The 17,201-nt window shown below is 48.3% G+C and overlaps 2 protein-coding genes and 1 pseudogene across 5 annotated transcripts in view; 1 reads left to right on the top strand and 2 right to left on the bottom strand.

Annotated features, from left to right (window-relative positions):
- Positions 1–17,201, bottom strand: part of CUNH1orf105 (chromosome unknown C1orf105 homolog) — a 39,074-nt gene that overhangs the window by 14,798 nt on the left and 7,075 nt on the right. Inside the window, exons 2-3 of the mRNA XM_077756011.1 lie at positions 10,356–10,441; positions 6,187–6,274 (exon numbers count right to left, since the gene is read on the bottom strand). Coding sequence (XP_077612137.1) covers positions 6,187–6,274; positions 10,356–10,441 — 174 coding nt within the window. The remainder of the gene's footprint in view (positions 1–6,186; positions 6,275–10,355; positions 10,442–17,201) is intronic.
- PIGC (phosphatidylinositol glycan anchor biosynthesis class C) lies at positions 5,535–14,118 on the top strand. 4 transcript variants are annotated; one of them, XM_077756009.1, is made up of 2 exons: positions 5,535–5,635; positions 12,712–14,118. In XM_077756009.1, exon 2 carries the CDS (start codon positions 12,934–12,936, stop codon positions 13,825–13,827), a length of 894 nt encoding a protein of 297 aa, XP_077612135.1. In that variant the 5' UTR covers positions 5,535–5,635; positions 12,712–12,933; the 3' UTR covers positions 13,828–14,118. The 4 variants fall into 4 exon arrangements, with proteins under 4 accessions (XP_077612135.1, XP_077612133.1, XP_077612136.1 ...); XM_077756007.1 differs by lacking the exon at positions 5,535–5,635 and adding an exon at positions 11,442–11,533; XM_077756010.1 differs by lacking the exon at positions 5,535–5,635 and adding an exon at positions 11,540–11,645.
- On the bottom strand, positions 9,949–10,026 carry LOC144224926 (small nucleolar RNA U3; annotated as a pseudogene).

Below are 17,201 nucleotides of genomic sequence, written 5' to 3'. Positions count from 1 at the left end.
TTCCATCTTCTGGCATATCTTCCCTGATACCCTGAGGGCAGTACCTCTGGGGGTTCGGCTCTCTCTCTCCACCCTCCCTCCCAGCTGTGAGTTCTGAGACTAAGATGCATCTCTGAGGCTGTGATCCAAGGCTGGACACACTATATCACAGAAGTGGCGATGATACTCCTGGGCCTTCAGAAGAGAGAGACCACGTCCCTAGGAGGAATGCGGAGAGGCTTCAAGAAGTGGCATTCACACTTAGTCTAAAGGATGAGGGAGGCATGCACAGGTGGGAGTGGAAAAGGGAGGATCCTTGGGTAGGTTTGTTTTTGGTGGCATTATAAGCAGACTCTTGTCTTTCCTGCAGGGCACTCCTTCCCATTTTCCAGACTTCTGGCTTCTTCATAAGAGTTCGTTGCAAATGAAGCAACACACACATCTGAGAGATCTCAAAGGTGCACAGCAGGGTCTTGCCAGTTAATGATGACTGCGGATGTGACTGCAGGGTTCCACAACCATGATGTCTGTCATCCCCCAGAATCTGAAGATGAAATGGTTTATATATTGTCCTGCCAAGCCTGGTTAGCTCGTCATCCCTTAAGGCATAGCTTCCCTGTTACTTTCTCAGAAAGTCTTTCTCCTGACCCTCTTACCATTTTGCACAGCCCTGATCTGTGTTGGATGCCTGCCTTTCTGATTCCATCAGCATTGGTATAGCTTTTTTAAAAATGTTTTTAAATTTACTTTGAGAGAGAGAGAGAGCCTGGGAGGGGCAGAGACAGAAGGGGAGAGCAAATCTCAAGCAGGCTCCATGCTGTCAGGGCAGAGCCTGATGTGGGACTTCATCTCACAAACCATGAGAGCATGACCTGAGTCAAAATCAAGAGTTGGACACTCAACTGACTGAGCCACCCAGGTGCCCTGAGTTGGTATAGCTTTTTGTTGCATTTTGTACTGTTATTCTTTCTTTATTTAAAAAAAATTGATATGCTATTTTTGAGAGAGACACAGAATGAGTCAGGGAGGAGGAGAAAGAGGGAGACACAGAATCTGAAGCAGGCTCCAGGATCTAAACTGTCAGCACATAGCCTGACTCAGGGTGCGAACCCATGAAGTGTGAGACTATGACCTGAGCCAAAGTCAGATACTTAACCAACTGAGCCACTCAGGTGCTCTCCTTCCCTTCCCTTCCCTTCCCTTCCCCCTTCCCTTCCCTTCCCTTCTCCCTTCCTTCCCTCCTTCCTTCCCTCCTTCCTTCCTTCCTTCCTTCCTTCCTTCCTTCCTTCCTTCCTTCCTTCCTTCCTTCCTTCCTTCCTTCCTAAAAGGCTTGTTTTCCTCCACCAGGCTGAGAGTTCTTGAAAAGCAAAAGCATGTCTCAGAGATCTTTGCATCCCTAGAGCCTATCACAGAACCTGGCACACAGTAGGCATTCAACACATGTTGGCTGGCTGGGTGAATCACTGTAAGCATTTTGTTTTTGTTTTTGTTTTTTTTTCTTAATTTTTTTTAATGTTTTATTTATTTCTAGGAGAGAGAGACAGAGAGAGAGAGACAGCGTGAGCAGGGGAGGGTCAGAGAGAGAGGGAGTCACAGACTGAAACAGGCTCCAGACTCTGAGCTGGCAGTCAGCACAGAGCCCGACGCGGGGCTCGAACCCACGAACCGCGAGATCATGACCTAAGCGAAAGTCGGACGCTTAACCGACTAAGCCATCCAGGCGCCCCTCATTGTACGCATTTTGAAGTGTCACACATACCCCATACATATGTGTGTACAAGGAAGTCGGTGCTAACAATTTGGGATTCCATGCTCTGTAGGTCCCCAGCTTACTCCTTCCTGCCTCGCTTTCCTTCCTAGCTCTGGAAGCTTCTGTAGCATCTGCTTCTCACTCTGGGTTTCCTTAAGGCCAGCTCAGCAGCAGCAGGACCGGAGAGTGAACTGGCTGGTCGTTCGGAGCACAGGCCCCTGGTTACATCATCTGTAGAGTCAGAGCCCCCAAGGAAAGCAGCTCTGAAATGTTAATGGGGTTCTCATTTTCCGGGCAGCTGTCCCCAAGACAGCCGCTGGAAACTGTGATGAGAAAGTGAGAGCAACCTCCTGTAGCCCAGCCGAGGTATGAAGCGCCCTTCGGCCAGGCCCCAGAAGCCTGCCCTTCCCATTTCACAACTAGACACATCCTGATATTTGAGGTTAATATGGTGAGTTTCCTAAGATCTGGCTCATGGCCCCAGTCCTTGGCCTTCTTGAATCTTTGATAAAGAAACAGAGAAGTATATTTCTCTTCCTCTCCCTCTTTCCACTTCTCTCTCTCCCTCTCTCTGTCACACACGCGCACACACACACATACGCACACCTCTCCACATAACAAAAACCAAAAACGTAAGCAACAGATGGTCATTTTAAAAACAGCCATCAGAACATATCTGAGGAGCACTGACAAATTTGCCTCCAACCTTCCTGCCCTTTGACACCTCTGCTCCTTTTCTCCTTTCCACTCTTGCCTCAAATGAGAGACACCTCCTTGGTCACCTCTAGTTCAACTCTTTCAATGAACACAGTAAGGAAATTGTGGCCCAGAAAGGTTAAGAGATTTGTCAGCACATGTATTTAGTTTCAGTAAGCCAGAAATTTCCTTGGATAAAGGGTCATATGAAGACCACCTTTCCTCAGGGAGAAAGTAGACTCTTAGGACCCATATGAGGGCCTAGGGGTTCTTATATCTCTTTGAAAAGGGTGGTGATCAGAGACATATTTTCAAAAAAACCCCTATGATAATTACACATTTTCCCGCTGTCTGAAAATAACAGTCATCTTGATTAAAGAATAAAGCTGAATATGGCTTTTAAAACACTCACATGGCTGACTAGGAAAAACTTCAAATATATATGAAATATTGTCAACAGCTGTCAAACCTACTGTCCAGACTTCTTAAACTTGGGTTTTAGGACAGTCATTATTTCAGGTCGGTGGTGTCATTATTAAATCATTTATAAAACATATTCGTCGTTATATGTGTTTGATCAATATACACAGGCTTAGGAGCATGCAAGGTAGTTTCCGTGCTGATCACAGCTTTCAAAATTTAAGACTCAGTGAGAAAGAAATAGCTACACGAGTCCGGAAGTTGCCCTCGTATACATTTTCCCAGCCGTGTCTCTGCTGCTGCAGTGTCTTTAGCGGGGGCGTTTTGGCACAGGTCTGCTAAAAGCAAAAGAAATACTGCTCTCATCTGGACTCGGACTCATTAGGCTAGAACAGAAAACTCAGATCAAAGAGAGAAGAGAGGGAATGGGGAGCGGGCTCAGGGAGACTGGGGGTGGCATTTTCTACTCCATTGGTAATGGAGGAACTCGAGCTCGGTGACACCCAGCCCAGCACATAGGCAAAGGGGGTCTCAGGGGGACGCCAGCGGGAGTCCCCAGGCGGCCACATCCATCTGCTCCGCCTCGTGAGGGCGCTCTGAGCAAGTGATCACTTGGCCTCAGTTATCCAGCTGTTGCACTACACTTGGCTCTTCCCCGGTCCCTGGCGTCGAAGGGTCTCTCGTAGATGGCAGGTGAAAGTCGTATCTCCTGAAGAAGCCGCCCCACAGTAGACATTTAAATGGGGGAACGTGGAGGCTGCATTTCTTTGTGTTCATGGTCTCTTTTTCTTCTTCATTAGCTCTGCCTCTCCTCTTGCGTTTCCTTTTTTTGGTATTTTGTCCCCCTCCCTACCTCTCTGCCGCTGCTTTTTTGCTGTTTGTTTTCCTCTCCCTGTCTTTCAGTCTCTGAGTCTCTGTTTCCTTTCTGTCTCTCTTCAGTGAGAACTGCTCCAGACGCACAGACAATGGTGTCTGGTACAGGACCGCCCCTGGGCAGGGCAGGAATGCCACTTGGAGGGTGGATGTTTGGAGTTCTGCCCTTTGACCTGTGACTGGAAGAGGAAGGGGGCCAGTTGGCAGACACTTTGCACCTGTGCCCAGAGGCCACGACCTCTAGCTGGCTGTAGGGCCGCCGGAGCCTCCGGGAGAGTCCCTGATTTAGAGGATCAAGGAAGAGATAGAGTGTCCGCAGCGCATTCCACTCCCACCAGATACCACAGAGTTTCTTTCCAGAACCCAGCAGCTGCGGGCTGAGCCCACATTCACCTCACAGGGGACACGTGCTGGCCTCCGTGGTGGCGGCCAACTCTGTACAGTTGTGTACACACAGACCTCTTTAAAATAATCGTTACCTCCCTTAGCCTCCCCATCTATTTTAGGTACTTTCTCGGCTCTCTCTGTTCAACCGAGCACAAGACATTCAGGTTTTGCCCCTTCCCTGGGTCTTCATTTCCTTGTGAGGTCTCCTGTGTCACGTGAAATGTATATTAAATAGATTCGCAGGCTCTTCTTCTATCAATCTGTCCTATATCAACTCAATTCTCAGGCGCAGCCCAAAACCCTAACACGGCGAAAGGTCCAATGTGTCTTCCCTCCGCCTACTTGCCTTTACAATGTGCAGGGGCAACTGGCGACGGTCTTTCACACGCAGACGTGGGAGGAGCGGGGGGGCGGCGGCGGAGGAGCAGCTCCTCACCCGGTGAGGATGAGGGCGAGGTACTGGAGCTCTACTTTCTTTCCTCGCAGGAGGAATGGATTTGTAAACCGCTGGGCCGGCCTGAGACCCGCCGCCTTCACGCAGCTTGCTCTCGCATGCCCCCTAGCGGCCACTTCTGAGTACTGCACCCATGAAATTCTAAGCCTTGCGGAAATCGGCCTCCCACCTGCCCCGGTCGTCATTAATGCTTCCTCTCCCGCCTTTCCCGCCCAGCGGGTCTGGGGCTTGGAGTCTTAAAGCCTCGGAAGAGATTCAGCCAGCCTGGGATGAGGAGGCGCTCGGTGGCAGGCGAGAGGCTGTATGAATCGGAAGTTCAGGGAGACAGGACGGCTTCTAGCCGGTTCTGCAGCAATCGTCGGGTGGATCCTGACGGTGAAAGTCGTGTCTCGTGAAGAAGAGACCCCCCTGGCGCATGTCATGGGGTCACTCGTACCTACATGCCTGTCTAGGATGTTGGGGGATTCGTGCAGTGACTCTCAAGCACAGCCCTGCCCCTGTCCTTCCCGTGCTGAAAACCTGTAAGGTCTCGTCGCGGCTCCTCTGCCTGGGCCGCGCAGCGCTCCCGCCGGACGCACGCGTCGGCTCGGTCCCCGTCCCGGCAAGCCCCCTGCAGCGGCCTGACTCCTTGACGTTTACAAGCCCTTCCTGCAGGCTCAGGCTCCGCGTCTTTGCTCCCCTGGCGCTTCCCTCCACCGTGGAAATAACTTCCAGCTCGCACAAGGACGCCACTTCCTCTGGAAGCACTCCCTGGGGCTCTCTGCTCACCCTACCCCTCCCTCCCACCGCCCCGAGGGCGCTTTTCCAGCCTCTGCTGGCTGCCATGCACCCGTGCGGTCCACGCAGCGTTCACCGAGGCGGTATCTGACTCCCTCCTCTCCCCATCTGCGCTAAACCGCATAGGAAGGGCTCCGTAAGCAGCTGTCTGCTTCGTGACACAAGGCCGACGCAATGGCGGCTCACAGAGCGGAGCTGTCACCACGGTGGGACGTCACACTGAGGGGCCCTGTGCCAAGTGCTTGGGAACCCCGCCTGGGCACGCTAGCAGCCGCCCTGTGGGCACGCGTACTTTTCAGGTGAGAACCGCTGGGACACCCCGGAACGCTCTCCCTCGGTCTAGGGGAGCTGCTGACTTCCTCGCATCTTTAAGATCAGGAACCCTCCGGGCAGTGCCCTGTAGGCGTGTCCCCTGGCAGCCAGTCATAGTTGATGTCTGTGAGGTGGAGGGGACATGCGGAGGACAATATGAAAGCCCATGGGTGTAGGATGCTGTAGGTGGGAGACATAGGGATCCAAGGTGGTGATGGGACAGGGTCAGAGGGTCCAGAGGCTGGGACTGGCTCTGAACACCAGCTCGGAAGTCCTGAAGGCCTCAGGGCCTATTTCTCAATAGGATTCCTCCCCCTGCTTTTTGACGATTGCAACCTTTATTCTTAGTGCTGGTGCACTTGAGCTGGGGTGAGGGGGTGGTGCTCATTCTTTCATTCAGCAAATATCTACAGGACAATGATGATGTTCCAGGCTCAAGGATCTGCTAAGGAGATAGGAAATACCTTTACATTTACATTCTATGTCATCCTGGAACCACTAAGGGTTTCTTTTCAATTAAAAAAAAAAAATTGAGTACCTTAGATAAGACAACTGGAACTTGAAACAAAGCAGGCAAATGCATATCCTTCTTAGGTGAAGCCAGAAATGCAGAAGCATGAGGAGATCTGAAGCAACAATCGAAACAAGAGCAAGTTAGATCCTAGTCTCTGGTTTGAAGAGCCAAGCCCTTGCTTGTTTCAGAGATGCAGGGGTCAGAATGAGTAGCCCCAAAACCTGCCACTTTGGCCTGTAGATTATTTTGAGCTGAGAACAATCAAGGCCCAGAAGACTCAGGAAGAAACTTTGACTTTCCCCCTAAGTGCCTAAAAGAGTTTAGACAGAGGCCCTGTTCCAGGAAGAGCACAATCCCCACAGAACTACACTATAGTATGAACTAGGGGCGGTAGACAGGGAGGAACTTGGCAAAGTCTGTTACAATGCCTCTCTGTGTCCCACTGTTTCTGGATGGCCCAGCAAACATTCGTTTACCAAACATTTACTCTTTCCATTCTTATGAATTGTCTTTTTTCCCATTGAAATTCCTAACCCCTGCCTCCTTCTCTTTAGCTCAGGATGACATATATACCTCATTTGGTGTGACTGTCTTTGGAATCTCATGTGGGTTCCTGAATGTAAAAAATTAAATTTGATTTTCTCTTGTTAATATGTCTTATGTCAATTGGATTCTCAGACCAGCCAGAAGGGTAAAGTACTTGAAGGGTAAAGTAAAATCGTTTCCTTTCCAACTGAGATAACCCAAGGGACGCCCTAAGGAGTTGTTCCCCACCCTAGTCCTAAAGGGTGCAGGCCAGTTGGCAGCTTTTAAATAATGGTTTTGCCCTCTTAAGTCACTCTGGCTTTTCTGTCCCTTTTGTTTTGAACTAATCAACACCAGTTGTGGATTGTCAGAGACAGTATACAAATTAAGGCAGGAAAAAAATTGTTCCAGGTGGCTCAGTCAGTTGAGTGTCCAATTCTTTTAAAAAAAACATTTAATGTTTTAAAAGAGAGAGAGAGTGCAAGCGGTGGAGGGGCAGAGAAAGAGGGAGACACAGCTGAAGCAGGCTCCAGGCAACGAGATGTCAGCACAGAGCCTGACGTGGGGCTCCCACAAACTGTGAGATCATGACCTGAGCTGAAGTTGGACATTTAACCAACTGAGCCACCCAGGCATCCAATTCTTGATTTAGGCTCAGATCGGGCCCTGCATTGGCTCTGCTCTGGGCATGAAGATTGCTTAAGATTTTCTCTCTCTCTCTCTCTCCCCCTCCCCTCGACCCCTTTCCCCCCGCTCACACTTGCTCTATGAAATGAAATGAAAAGAAATGAAATGCTTTAAAAAAATTCTTCATCAAAGCAGATATGTAATGGGTGAAATGCACCCAGATCTCCTTCTTGAAAAGACCTATGGAGAAGTTACTCATGAGTAGTAAAAGCAGGATTTTTTCTTGTCTGGCCTGCTTTCTTGGAGTCTGTGTTCCTGGATGCTGAATCTACTCATTTCTTCCCATGGAACATATTCTTCCTCCAACTGCTCTGGAACATTCTTTCTAGTTAGCGGTGAAGTGAAGAAAATCAGTTCTCTTCACAGGTGTGACCTGCCTCGCTGCTGCTGTGGTTCATTTTGTTACAACATAAGAGGCCAAGGCAAGCAGGGGGCCTGGACATCATAAACTGTGTGTGTGTGCAGCACTGGGCATGCCCCTGGCATTCCAGAAATGGAAACTCGGAATGCCAGGAACACCTCTCCTCACTAATGAGGAAAGATTTCATTGTTCATTGTTCATTTATAACACAGGCACAAGAAAGGAGTCTGGTGTTCCCGAGGCATTTATCGTTTAATTTCTCCTCCCCATTTCCCTGGGCCCTGGAAGAGCAGGGGAGGTCGTCTGACCCAGCCCCTTTGTGTTTGATTTGTCAACAGCCTGCCTTGAACTTGATGCAGAAATGCTGATCAAGAGACAACAGAGGCCACTTTAGAACTGCTTTAGCACTCAGTAATTTCAAATAAGTAGGGTCTTGTGTGACCTGAGGGCTTTCGAGACTAATGAGGAATGTGACTTCAGGACAGGCGAGGGGTTGCAGGTGTGTTTCAGGACCTTGCAGATAGAGGTGCTCTGAGTACATTTTACTAGCTGCTTCTTCCTCTTTTAGACTGTTCTGTGCTAGAACTGCTTGTCCCGGAGTAAGTAATGCTTAAAGCACGTTTGTAACTTTCTTACCAAGGTCTTACAAGAGGGTTTTACCAAAAATAAACAGCTTGGAACCCAGAGCTTTAGCCAGAGGAAGAGTTTCTAATCTTTTAAGAGTTGTTGATACTCAAACTAACCATCCTTTCAAGGACTGTATTCCTGTGTTGTCCTCCTGAAGGCTCGGGGCACCACACTGCTGTTGTCCAGTCAGTGTCTTTTGAGGTAGGGAAGTGCCATTTCTCTTCACAACGGTTGAGATTGCTGCCCAGATACTCTCAGTTTAGAAACAAGTAGAGCTTTGCTGACCGCTTAGGTTATTTGTCCTTGTGACAGCTTGAGGTTAGCTGGCCAGGGGGAAACTGACTTTCCCTTTTCAGTGGACTGTCAATAGTCTGGCACTTCTGACACTCCAGGACCAGCTGTGAAAGGGAACAGGCCCTGGGGGTGCCCAGCTGTATTCTGGGTCTGCCGTTTACAAGTCCCCTGCCTGCTCCCCCCTCCCTTCCCCCTACCCCTATAGGTACCACAAACTGTATAGTCAGGGACTGAGACAGCTGGGTGACAGAGGAATGCCCAGGGATTATTTACTCCTGGCTGAAGGGGCAGGTCTAATGAGAATGGGCGCTGGGATGGAATGGTGGGCCACTACCCTATTTAGATGTCAAACACTGGCCATTTCACATTAGCAAGATGTGAGCTAGAGTTTAGATACAAAGTCAAATAGCAGAACTGAACAAGCATTTCATAGGTGCTCTGAAAATACACACATTTGTCTGTTTACTGAGAATGTGGCTTTGAAAAGGTGCAGCAGATACAGCAAAGGTACGTGTTTGTTTGTTTTTTTTTTTAATTGAATGCTTTTATTTATTTCTGAGAGAGAGAGAGACAGCGTGAGCAGGGCAGGGTCAGAGAGAGAGGGAGACAGAATCTGAAGCAGGCTCCAGGCTCTGAGCTAGCTGTCAGCACAGAGCCCGATGTGGGGCTTGAACCCATCAACTGTGAGTTCATGACCTGAGCCAAAGTCGGACGCTTAACCAACTGAGCCATCCAGGCGCCCCCAAAGGTACATGTTAGTGAAGAGGGAATATGGGGAGAATGTCCCTCATGGAGAGTTGCTTATCTATGGGCTAGAGGGTATGTGACCCTTACCAGGAGGAGGAAAAACTCCTTTAGAAAGTTCAACCTCCCTAGCAAACTGCCGCACATGCCAGGGAGCTGCCCCTCTTCACCTACGACATGCTTTCAAAGTTGCTTCCTGACCTGCTCCTCCCTACCCCCCCTTCTGATTTCTCCCATTCACCATTCAGCCCCCAAATTACCTCATGCTCCCCCTTCCTCTCCCTTCTCCTCCCTAGAGCAGGGCATATCACCACACCCAGGGACCAAAAACGCAGTAGGAATGAGGAAGCTCACGTATTTTGCGTGTCAGCACACAGATGGTGCTAACACACCAACACCTCCTAGTTTGAAAACTAGAGACATGTTCCACAACCGTTTGTTTGGAAGTGTCAGGCTTGAGGAGACTGGAGATTGTTCTACCCAGCCAATTGCTTATCTATAAAGGCAGGAATCTATGGTTCTAGACTTTTGGTGGTTAAAATGAGAAAATTTCAGGGGTACTCTACACGTTCAGAGAAACTTCTCTAGTAACGAACTATAGAAATGACCCGTGAAAGTATAATCTTAAAAGTGAGAAAATTTCAAATGAAAGTAGAGGAGAGAAAAAGTAAGATGCCGAGGAGGCTAGAAGTGCTTGGAGAGTGGTATCCATGGGCAGAATTCTTCTGTGTTGTTGTGTGGTGGTTGCTGGGAGGGAGGTCAATTGAGAGCTCGTCCCCCTGACAAGACTATTGTCAGGGCCCGCTTTTGTCTGAGAGAGCCAGGCCGTTTCTGGTTTTGAAGCGTTCATCTTGGGTTTCTCAACTGACCAGAGTTGCCTCTCTGAGAATTGCCCCAGAATCATCTTCTGTGAGGTCTTTGTTGAAACCTTTGCCCTCAGTGGCTGGGATGTTACCTTTTGGGGAGGCTGAGCACTAATGGCTTGTTGGTGAGGCTGCCCTCACTGAACCAAGGGATCTTGTCAAATTTTGGCACGGAAACCTGGAGAGAAATGGAAAGAGATTGGTTTGTAGAATTTATTGCATTTAAGCATTGCCATCAAAACCATGAGCAAAGTAAGCTAATGGAGACTCTACAAAAGCCAGCACTTCACAAAACATTTCTACGATTTGTATTTGAGCCTTTCGACTCTCCCATAAAGTATCCAACAGTATAAATACTGTTATCTCTGCTTTACAGATGAAGGAAATCAAAGCTCGGGCATTATAATTTGCCGAGTCACACAGCTGGGAAGTGGATTCAGGTTTTCTGACTTTGGTGCCCACTATATCTTGTATTCTACTATCTCTATCCTTTTACTGCTTTATTACTTCCATCTGTTTATGCATCCTCTGAGAGTTCTATGAAGTCAGCTGAATATTAGCAACCTCCCATTCCGTTTGCAGCTGTTTTCAGCCACTGTGTCCTCCATCCCAGTTCCTTCTAGGCAGCAAAGAGGAAAGAACCACACTTCGAAGCTACAGACAACTGGATGTGACTCTTGATGAATCCACTTTTCAGCCGTGTGGCTTTGGACACATCACAACCTCTCCGAACCTCAATTTTGTCCTCTACGAGGATATCTATCATCACTGTACAGCTCAATGCACAAGACAGAAAGCTCCAGGAGAGCAGGAATTTTTGTGGGCTTCATTCACTGCTGCATCAGGAAGCACCTAATACAGTACTTGTGTGTGTCCAGTGAATTCATGGATGCATGGCAAGTCCCCAGTTGAGGGCCTGACTTAATAACGGGCGCTCAAGGGAAAATAGGCTTTCTAATCTCTCTTTACCAGCCCAGCCTCTACACCTGGCGTTGTTCGGACGCCAAATCCTGTCTTTCTGTTGGGGATTGGCTTTTTCCTAGGCTCTGAGTGCTGCGTCCTGAGAGGGGAGCCGGGAGGTCCTCTGAGCAGCCAGGAGGGGGCAGCAGCGACCACGCAGTCTCTCTAGCCGGGGACGGGCACTCTTGCCGCAGGGGCGGTGGCGGACCCGGAAGTGCTCGGCCGCCGCCGCGGCCCCCCGGCGCCCCGGATGGGAAAGGAGGCGGGCGGGCGCCCCTCCCGGCCGCGCAGCTCTGGGAACTGCGGGCAGGTGGGTTCCGACTGGGAGTCAGTGTTTCCGAGCCTCTTTCTCCTCCGCCCCTTACCGTCCCCCTGCCCTCCTCCGCCACCCGCCCGTCGGCGGGCGGGGAAGGCCCCGGAGGGTGAGTAGGGCGCCCCCGGGACGCCTGCCCGACCCCCGGACTACGGAGGGGGCGTTGCTCTTTCGGGCGCCGCAGACCCTCCAGCCGGGGACCGTGAACTCCATGGGCTGGGGTCCCTGCTGCCTTGAGGGGGGCTCCCAGCGGGGTTCGCTTGTGAAACAGAACTAATCACCATGGAAGAAATAAGGTCGGCAGTAAGCAGTTTCTTCACAGACTTGCTGGGTGACCCCGGTATTTCTGACTCTTAAGTTTTCACTGTGAAAAAGGGGTCGTCGTCTTCGAACCTCACGAGAGTCCCCGTTATAATTGGAATGGTGACTCTTTGAAGGATGATACGCTCAGTTAATAGATTGAGACTTTTTAGTTGGAGCCCTTGGTTTTGGCCGAATAAACTTTAGTGCCCGTACAGTCTTGTGCAGTTTACCGTTGTCGTTAGACTAATACCTTTTCTTTTCTCTTTCTTTCCTTCCCTTTCTTTCTTTCTTTCTTCAGATGCCTTTGAGAACTCAGTAAATAAAAGCTTTGGATCCCATACCTAGAAATTTACACTAATTGCAACTATGAGCATAAAGGGACTGGGAGGGTTTTGGGTGAAGCCTGAGGGATATGTGAACCCCTGAGCCAACTGGTTTAGAGGGAGACATGATGTGAGGCCCAGGTTTTTAGGGTCAGATTTTGGTTTGAATCTGGCTCATTGTCTATTACTGACTTAACGTGGCCTACAGTTACCTAAGCACGTTGAATCTCGGGTTTTTTTCTTGTTTACTAGTTAAAGTGGAGCTAATGCTGACTTGAAAGCTTGCCGGGATTAAATGAAAGCAGCTACGGAAAGCACTTGGCATGTAGTAGGCACTCAAATAAGTACTAGCTACCAGGTGTCTGTTATCATCTGTGGGATTATCACTTAAACTCTGAAACAAAGGGTTAATGTCCGTGATTATAAAATGGCCACCACATGTAGTTTTGCACAGACTTTTAATAAACTGAGTTGCTGTGAAACTCTGTTCTTCCTGGACGTTTCACAGCTTTCCGAGGTTCATGAGGTTCATAGTGTGTCTTTTTCCAGGACCGTGGCTTTACCATCCTGCCCCAGAGGACAAACTCATCTATTGTGGGCCTAGCCGGGGTTGCTGCCTTTGAAAGCAAGGCAAGGTGGGTTCAGTATCAACGGCCACACGGCATGGAATTTCCCGAGAGGTCTTACTGCAAAATTTGGTAAGGAACGAGAACCACGTGGATGGACTTCTGTGAGGGAGCCTGAGCTGGCCTGAGATTGCGGGAGAGGACAATGGGTGCCCAGCCTGTAGCTGACACTAAGGAGGCCAAGTGGCAGAAGGTCTTGTACGAGCGACAGCCATTTCCCGATAACTATGTGGACCGGCGTTTCCTGGAAGAGCTTCGGAAAAACATCTACGCCCGAAAATACCAGTACTGGGCTGTGGTGTTCGAGTCGAGCGTGGTGATACAGCAGCTGTGCAGCGTGTGCGTGTTTGTGGTCATCTGGTGGTATATGGATGAGGGCCTTCTGGCCCCCCAGTGGCTCTTTGGGACTGGCCTGGCTTCTTCACTGATCGGCTATGTCTTGTTTGATCTCATCGACGGAGGTGAAGGGCGGAAGAAGAGCGGCCGGACCCGGTGGGCTGACTTGAAGAGTGCCCTGGTTTTCATTACTTTCACCTACGGCTTTTCACCAGTGCTGAAGACCCTGACAGAGTCCGTCAGTACTGACACCATCTATGCCATGTCGGTCTTCATGCTTCTAGGCCACCTCATTTTCTTTGACTATGGAGCCAATGCTGCCATTGTTTCCAGCACGCTGTCCTTGAACATGGCCATCTTCGCTTCTGTCTGCCTCGCCTCACGCCTGCCGCGGTCCCTGCATGCCTTCATCATGGTGACTTTTGCCATCCAGATTTTTGCCCTGTGGCCCATGTTGCAGAAGAAACTGAAGGCATGTACTCCCCGTAGCTACGTGGGTGTCACACTGCTTTTTGCATTTTCAGCCTTGGGAGGCCTGTTGTCCATTAGTGTTGTAGGAGCCATCCTCTTTGCCCTTCTGCTGGTTTCCATCTCTTGCCTCTGCCCTTTCTACCTCATTCGCCTGCAGCTTTTTAAAGAAAACATTCATGGGCCTTGGGATGAGGCTGAAATCAAAGAAGACTTGTCCAGGTTTCTCAGCTAAATTAGGGACTTCCATTCTGTTCTTAAGGGAAGCTGATAGACTAGCCTCCCGACAGGTATAAGATGTGAAGGGCGAATCCCATTCTGGAAGCAACATACTGATGTGGGTGGGGGAACGGAGGTCAAACAAAAAAGCTAACCAAGGGCGTGAGTGGTGAAGGTGCTTATTCTTTCTATTATTTTGTGGGTGAAAAAGCTTTCTGGAGCCCTCTTGAATTATTGCCTCTCATTATTTGCTGTAACAAATGAAGTGCTGTGGGTTCTATTTATTAAACAAGTAACAACACATCCATTAAGTTGTCCCATGATTTTTCTGTAAACAGAAGGCTGATGGAAGAGGCGTGGAGAGTGAAGAGAGAATGAAAGCATGTGTGTGTGTGTGTTCAAGTCACTTCTCTCCCTTTGTTAATCTGCAGCTCAAATCCTAGAATCCTAGATGCTGTGACATTTCATTGCCTAAGATCACAGAATTGGTCATTTAACCTTTCCTCAGGGTTTCTATGTAGTTCTTAGTGAGGCATGTATACACTCATTGCCCAGGAGGGTGTGATGTGTCACAATACATAATCAGAATGCTGAGGGAATTCAGAGGCTGGACGCCAAATTGAATTGGAGTAACTAGAAATATTAGAGATGGCATTTGAGCTTGGTCTTGGAGGTTAGGTGGGATTTAAGTAAGTAAAGATGATTTTAGGGCAAGGTGGCAAAGGCCTTTAGGAGTCAGGTCGGTAATATGAGCAAGTAAAGTTGGTGTACTTTGTGTGACTAGTGACAGCTGAAAACTGGATGGGGCTCGGCCCCGATCAAGGAGGGCGATCCCACTGCACCAGCTGAGTGTTTCTAGTCAGAATGTAGGCCTGGCTTCAGAGCTTCAGATTTCTAATGAAATCTAATGGTTTCTAAATGAAATTGCAATAGCCGTAATTGTGATTGTTCATGCAAAAGCGGACTTGTAAATTCTGTCACATTTAAATCTGGACAGAAGCCACACTTGAACGTGACATGTGGATGCCGTCGTGCCTCATCTGTTCTTAGGACAAGCGCAAAGGTGGGAAAGCGTTTCATGGGAGGTTAGGCTTCTGGGGGTTTGAGGTGTGAATATTCAGGAATTTGGGCTTTAACCACAGGTCATTGGGAACAATCCAGCTTATTTAAGGAGGGAGCAAATGATTAGGTGTTGGGCTAGTTATGCAACTGCTCTGTGTTTCAGTGCTTTCATCTGTAAAGCGGGAATGGAAGTATTTACCTCTAGAATAATGATAATTAGATGAGATGTACGCAGAGTGCTTTGAAGAATACTGGATATGGAGCAGAAGGACAGTAGTGTTCGCCATTACTGCTGTATCAGGTTGATCTGTAGGATGACTTAGGGAGGGTCAGGGACGAAGTATAAAATGCATTGAATGCTTCCCACAATATCTGGTACTTCATGAAATAATTCATTTGGGGCAAATCTCTGTACCATCCCTTCTCACTAGAAATTAATTTCAAGTCAGAAACTAAGTAATGCTTGTATTTCTCTGAACATAGATTTCTCAAAAAAATGTCTTGAACGGGACTGTGAACTACTGCCTTCAGCTCTTGGACTGATGAGACCAGTGTTTCATTAGAATGGGTAGTTTTCCCTAGGGCCAGTTAGATTGCTTTCCTAGTCCAATGACACTGGCCAGAGGGGAGAGAAGGATCTTGGAGACTGACTTGTGGAGCTCAGAACATCCATTTACTGCCTGCATTGGGTGTGGCCTTTACACCCCTGGTGAGTGGCCAGAACTGGCTCATAGGTACTGTACAGTTCACACTGGGAACACGGCAACAGTGGTTGAAGGTAGTAAAGAATTGTATAAAATAGTGCTTTTTAAAAAAATGTTTTAATACATTTGCCTTATTTGAATAGGCTTGTGATTATCAGCTTTAGGGAGCTCACATAAGCAGCTGCATCCGGGTCAATGAGCAGAAATTTCCCCAAATTTGAGCCACTTTCAAGAATAGTTTCAGTGGGATGAATTAGTGCACCCATGCTGTCAGTTTTCAGCTCTTCTGTGTCATACTGTGTATAGTATTTGGAGCCCCCCAGGACTTGGTTTGGTTTGGGGGCTGTAGAAGTTTGGTGTGAAAGTGGGAGGGGGATGGGGAGTTGAGAGGTGGATGGTGTCCGAGTTGGGCAGCCAACTCAATTCAGGTAGAAAGATGGTGAGAAGGATATTCCAAGCAGAGTGAGCAGTATGTTCAAAGTGCGTGGGGACCTGATGCACCCAGGCAGTGAACAGAAGCACAGAATAGATGGGCTGCAGGGAGAGGGTTTGGGGTCTGAGAGTGCCGAGTGCTTTGAATTATGGTATCCTGTAGTCAATGTCAATGCAAATTGAGGTTTTGAAAAGTGATACAAGATTTCCACCAAACACACTTTCATGAGTGTATAGATCTCTCTGTATGTATGCATATATATGTTTACATATAAAAAATTCTGGCAGCGGTTTTCGGGCTGAGCCTGGGGAGCTCTGTGGCAATAATGAAGGGTTAGTGTCTGGACTAAGGGTGGCTAGGCTGGTGGGCGTGGAGATGAGAGGCCTGATTAGGGAGGCTGTCAGACAACTTGATAGACTCCTGTTGAGAAAGGGAAGGGACTGTAGGATGACAGTGTTCTGCCTTGAGTGAATTTGTGTGCCATGCAAAGACAGAAGTGAGAACAGGTTTGGAGGTAAAGTAGATAAGAAGATAAGAATGGGACACATTAAGTTTGAGGTGCCTGAGCTGGTACACTCAGGCCAAGTGTTCTAATTGTAGTATCTGGAGGATGTCAGCTCTAAATTCTGGGCGTAATCCGGAAGGGTATTGAGATCTAAACAGAATCTAGTGCCTTTGTACTTGGAATTCTTTGCACAGAATTGGTTGCCTCATAACCAGGCTATAGTGGAATTAGAAATGGGTCACAAAAAGATAATTAAAAAATCAAAATGATAAGAACCAAAGGGAAAGACTGCCCTGTGAACACGGATTACAGAATAGAACACCACAGCCTAGAAGGAAGGTTCAACAGAGATACAGTGTCATTGCCTATGAAAGTATAAAGGGTCAAAGTGGATCTTGATTTGTTTACCAAGTTACAGAAGACACCCTTTGAAATTTGAGAAAGTTTAAGACAAGTGAAAATATAATTTTATACACTTTCTGCAGTAACTCCAAGAAGTTTCACAGACCAAGAATATAAATGAATTCCAAAAAGTTTTGGAGAAAAATGCAGATAAAAAAGGCATAAATGTTTTGTAAGAAAATGTTNGTTTGTTTTTTGGGCGTGTCGTTTGGTGAGTTCCTTATAGATTCTGGATAGTAACCCTTTATCTGATATGTCATTTGCAACTATCTTTTCCCATTCCG

Source organism: Crocuta crocuta, unplaced genomic scaffold (genome assembly GCF_008692635.1).
Source record: "Crocuta crocuta isolate KB4526 unplaced genomic scaffold, BGI_CrCroc_1.0 scaffold122, whole genome shotgun sequence".
Lineage (NCBI taxonomy): Eukaryota > Metazoa > Chordata > Mammalia > Carnivora > Hyaenidae > Crocuta > Crocuta crocuta.
Note: the sequence above shows the minus strand (reverse complement) of the source record. Positions and strands in the feature narration are given on the sequence as shown.